Here is a 5,345-nt window from a genome sequence, read left to right on the forward strand (position 1 = left end):
TGACGATGACTGTTACCCGATGCGATGATATGGACCAATTAGCGCGAGAAATACCAGTAGTGATGTGCAAATTGGAGTGAATTTTTCCACCCAGCTTCTTTGATTCTATGGAACATTTGCCGGTTCATTTGCCCTATAAATGACGTTTAGCAGGACCGGTACAATATCGATGGATGTATCCATTTGAGAGGTGATTCACTAACATCTCATTCTAATGATTACATCATTTATTTGAACTCATACTTACATATTGGCATTGTACAATGACAGACACCTGCAGAAAATTAAAAAGAATGTGCGCAATAAGGCAAAGGTCAAGGGATCAATTTGCATTGCATATTTGGTGGAAGAAGCTTCCACATTCTGTTCACACTACTTTGACCAACATGTTTTCACCGAGCATCGGAGAGGGCCACGTAACGATGACGGAGGAGATCGCGTACAATCTGAGTTTGAAGGAAATCTAAAAATTTTCACCTATCCTGGGCGTACGATTGGTAAATAAAAAAAAAAGACGATTAACTGATGCAGAGATACAAGCGGCTCAAACCTATATTTTATTGAATTGCGAAGAGATTACACCATATGTACAATAAGTATACATAATGTAGACAGTCTAAACTTGACGTGGGCCATTGTTAAATCATACTTATGCTAATTTGGTTCGTTGATAAATAGGATATATATCAATCTTTTGCGACTTCAAAATCCCAATTTGACTGATACTGCAGTTGATGCAAAGCTAGACTCCAAATTTGCAGAATGGTTCAAATATTATGTAAGTTACTTTCAATGTACATAACATGGAATGTACATTTATTAAATCTCACTCATGTCATTATTATTTCCCATAGGCTCGAAGCTCGAGAATCGATATTGGTAACAGATTCATTACAGATCTAGAAAAAGGACCTCTACCGGTTGCTAATGCCTACTCTGGCTACTTTGTAAATGGTTACAAGTTTCACACTGAGGTTTATGGGAGAAGCAGAAAGACAATGAACAGCAGTGTTTGTATAAAGGGATCAAACTACAGTGACGTGTCAAATGATTTTTATGGGAAATTGGTTGAGGTTTTGGAGTTAGAATATCCAGGCCTACCAATGAAGTGCACAATCTTATTCAAATGTGAATGGTTTGATCCTATGCCAAACATTAGCACGAAGGTTCATCCTAAGTATAATCTGGTAGATATTAATCAAAGAAGAAGATATACAAAGTATGAACCTTTTGTGTTGGCAATGCAAGCTGCACAGGTGTACTATGTCCCATATCCATCGTTTAAACGAGATCGTTGCGATTGGATGGCAGTGTGTAAAATCAAGGCTAGATCAGTTGTTCATGCACTTGAAACCAAACAATCTGTTTCACTCGCAGTATCGGAGACATTTCAAGAAGTTAGGGTTGATACGCAACCGATGCAAGTTGTTGAAGATTTAACAGATAGATTGGATGATGAAAGCCGATCTTATGTTGAAATAGGAGCATCGGATGATGAAGAGGAAGAAGATCAAATCATCATGGGTACCTCAGAAGACGAATATGAAGAAGAGGAAGCTAATGAAGAAGAGGAGGAAGCAGATGATATTGAAGACACTTAAAACTTAGAGCAGTTTTACTGTTACAAATTGATAAATGTATATTTAATTAATATTATTAATGAAGAATTTCAATGGTATTAACTTTCTTTACTCATATTTACCACATGTTCTACAATTCATATAATTGTATAAATTCATTTTATCTAGGCTCTGATATCTGCAGTACAGATGGCTAGAGGCATAGCGTTTGATTCAGACGCATCCGGCAGTGGTTCGCGTGGAGGTCGTGGCCCAGGACGCAGTGCCCGTGGACGAGGAGGGTCGATCCCTCCTTCTTCTTCAGGTACGTCTGGGGCTTCATCCTCTGCTCAGCGACCAATACTGCCACCATCACATCCTTCTTCAGATACGTCTGGGGCTCCATCTTCTGCTCAGCGACCAGTACTGCCGCCATCACATCCTTCTCCTCCTTCCTCTTCTACCCCCGTTTCTGGACCAGTACAGACTCCACCAGCTGCATAGTCACCTACTGTGCAAGGTAATCATAAATGTCATTACTGTCATTTCAATTATATATTAATTATCTACATTTATAGCATTTGTCACTTCTTTTGCAGCTTCATCAGATCCACGTATCAGCCTCAGTTTGGTAGCGGGACAGTAAGTACTCATTCAATTTTTCCAAAGGCATATTTTGTTCAGATTGTGATGCTTTCGTCTAATTATATTTCACTTCTGTTTTTTTTTTTCAGCATATATCCATCTTCTCGAGCAGCGAGGCAAATTTTGAGGATAATCAAGCTACAGCTGCATAAAGAAGGATACACATGGGATGCCGTACCACAAGAGGCGAGAGACTTTTATTGGGAGGAGTTTCAGGTACTCTTTGGTTGAAGTTATATCATCATTCAATGTTTACAATTCATCAAGATACCTCCTTAGTATTGAAACGCTATATTTCATTTTTTGCAGAAACATTTCATATGGGACGAGGACATTACGGCTATGCTGAAAGTGGCCTGGGAGAAGATATGCGCTGATCGATATGCTGAATTCACCTATAGGATGAGAAGAAGCGGTAAGAAGTAGCAGTGCGTGTCTCAGGAGATATGGGAGAGTTGGCAAAGGCTTGGGAGGATCCTGCATTCAAGAGAAAGCGGGAGATATTTGCACAAAACAGGCGCAGTGAGACTGGCGGTGATGGAGCAGGACCTTCTCGACACACAGGCGGATCAATATCTGCTATAGAGATAGCTCGATTATTAGTAAGTGAACTAGTTCCTTTATATGAAACTGATGTTTAATGAAAAGACACCATATATATTAATATATCATGCATAAAAATTCATTACAGGCTAAACAATTAGGTCGTGAGCCAAACCCGATTGAGGTGTTTACATACACTCACACGAAGGACCACGATCGTAGTACGTTTGTCGACAGACGTGCGCTGAGCGTCAATGTAAGTAACAATGAATAATATTTACATTTACCCTCTACTCGTTGCGAAGATGTACAAAGTTCAATATAATAAAGCTTGCAATTGCATTGATTAATTAATTTTTGTTTTCAGGAGAACTATACTAAAGCTCGGGAGCGTCTTGTTTCTTCTCAGACTGGTGAATCTAAAGCTGAGTCAAGAATTGATGAGGTAGCACTTTATCTTGAGGCTGTAGGGGGCGAGAAGAAGAGGAAGGTATACGGCATCGGGTCTCAGGCATCACAGTTTTACTGCGGCTCAGCAGCTCACGCTTCTACAGCCAGCGCAAGACCACAGCCCGAGCACACTAACGAGCACTATACTGAATTACGAGCTCAACTTGATGATCAGCAGAGACAGATTGCAGAGCTTAGAGCGCATGTGATGCGGCTGTCCAGTGAGCCCGATGCTGGTACTTCTTCCTGTAATCCTGCGCCTGCTACAGACCGAAATGTTTCGACGTCTCAACAGCAGCCACTACCAGCTCCTGATCCCGATGCTGCAGACGATACCTTGGTCACCCCTCCTGGCACTACAACACATCCAGCAGGTACTCCTCCTGACGATCCAACATCAGATCGTGCAGATGAGCAGCAGTGTAGATTTGATTTTGGACCTTTTTAGTTTTTCATATGTATATTTGATATTTTGTTCAGTACAATAAAAATTACATTTTTATATTGTTCTTGAATTGCGTGTGTGATATATATGTATATATGTCAATTTTCATAGTGCGAAAAAATTATGGTTTCATAATAATATTTAAAATTTTTTTTATTTTTTTTTTAATTTTGCGACCGATTTGCTACCAAAAATTAAAATTTTAAATTTACAATTTGCGACCGATTTGCAACCGACTTTTAAAATTGCGACAGATTCTTCTGCGACCAATTTGCGACAGAGTTTCCAAATGAAACACGACCAAAATTTGCGACCGATTATTCAAAATCGGTCGCTAATTTGCGACCGACGAAAACATCGGTCGCAAAAATCTTTGCGACGAGTGATTTTGCGATCGATATCTATCGGTCTCAGATCGGTCGCTAAGTGAAATTAGCGACCGATTTTTGGCATTTTGCGACCGATTGGTCGGTCGCAAAATGGCATTTTTTTTTAGTGAATTGTCTCCTAATTTTATATTGGTTTAGATATTTAAAAAAAATTATTTAATTTATATTCTCCACCATTATTAGTGCATAGGCATCTTCTAATTATACTTTCAATATTAAATTCTTTGAATTTAACAAACATCTCAGATTTTTCTTTCATAAAATAAATCTAGATGTACCTAGAATAGTCATTGATGAATGTGACCATATACAACATGCTTCCAATCGACCGTTATTTACTAGGCCAAAATACGTTGGAGTGCATGAGCTTTAATGGTTTTTTGGCTCTATAACTTGACTCTGCACATGATAACTGATTTACTTTACCATATTGACAACTATAGCACATACTATCTCCTCGAATTTTGAGCTAGGAAAAACCTTTAAAAATATATGGACTTGTTCATGATTACCTTTAGCTTATGATAACGCAAGCATTCTACAAATTAACTATTTTACTCTTTTAACTCTTATCTATGTATGTTGACTTTTTTAATAATACATAGATAGAATTTACTATTTCGCCTCTGAGTTTAGCGTGCCTAGTCTTCACCTCCTTGCATACCTTAATATCATCTATGCAAACACTACATAATTGATTGATGATGTCAACTGATTTATTGATAGTAGGTTCTTTTTTATTATGGATATATGATACACATCTTAAAATTGTAAAGACTTTATCTATATCGTGATGTTACTTTTGCCTCATCAATGTCAAAAATTGGCAATCTTAAAAGCATTTGATGTCATAATCTCTTGAGTGCATTTGTATCCAATCAAGTTTGTAAGCTTCTTTTTATGTCCTGTCATATGGTTAGAGCAGCATAAATCAATGATCCAACCCTCTTAATAATTTAATCTTTTGGAGTGTTGTGCTACAAATGATTGTTCATTAGCAGCATTCTCCATCAAACTAGCTAGGAAGTTCCTTACTTCTAAGAGTGTATGAATCATCCTCGACCCGATTTCTGTTGAAGTCAATTTCTTCCTCTTGCCTAATTATAGCAAGTCAAGTATAGGCATTCCATTCCTCTTCACTATAGTCCTTTGCTCTATGTTTGTAGGAAGTTGCAATGTTCCTTCAGTTGACTTTATTTTGGAGCGACAATTATGAGTAAAGTGACATTTCTTCCAACACTTGAAGGATTCAACAAAGCATTATCTATAATTATTCCAGTGCTTTTCTTCCTTTCTTGAAACTCCCATATTTGG

At 38.0% G+C, this 5,345-nt stretch overlaps 1 protein-coding gene and 1 long non-coding RNA gene across 2 annotated transcripts; both read left to right on the forward strand.

The window, feature by feature from the left end:
- Positions 1-1,692: 1,692 nt before the first annotated feature.
- Positions 1,693-2,643, forward strand: LOC149497023 (uncharacterized). Its single transcript, XR_016320652.1, has 4 exons — positions 1,693-2,079; positions 2,159-2,201; positions 2,294-2,420; positions 2,514-2,643. It is a non-coding gene; the product is annotated as an uncharacterized LOC149497023 (long non-coding RNA).
- A 7-nt stretch (positions 2,644-2,650) lies between these two features.
- On the forward strand, positions 2,651-3,744 carry LOC149497024 (uncharacterized). The gene is made up of 3 exons (XM_089719994.1): positions 2,651-2,806; positions 2,896-3,003; positions 3,115-3,744. The coding sequence occupies exons 1-3, from the start codon at positions 2,651-2,653 to the stop codon at positions 3,643-3,645; spliced, it is 795 nt and encodes a 264-aa protein (XP_089576120.1). The 3' UTR covers positions 3,646-3,744.
- Positions 3,745-5,345: the final 1,601 nt, after the last annotated feature.

This window comes from Jatropha curcas, chromosome 4 (genome assembly GCF_041381405.1).
Source record: "Jatropha curcas cultivar XTBG-Jc1 chromosome 4, XTBG_Jcur_1.0, whole genome shotgun sequence".
Classification (NCBI taxonomy): Eukaryota; Viridiplantae; Streptophyta; class Magnoliopsida; order Malpighiales; family Euphorbiaceae; genus Jatropha; species Jatropha curcas.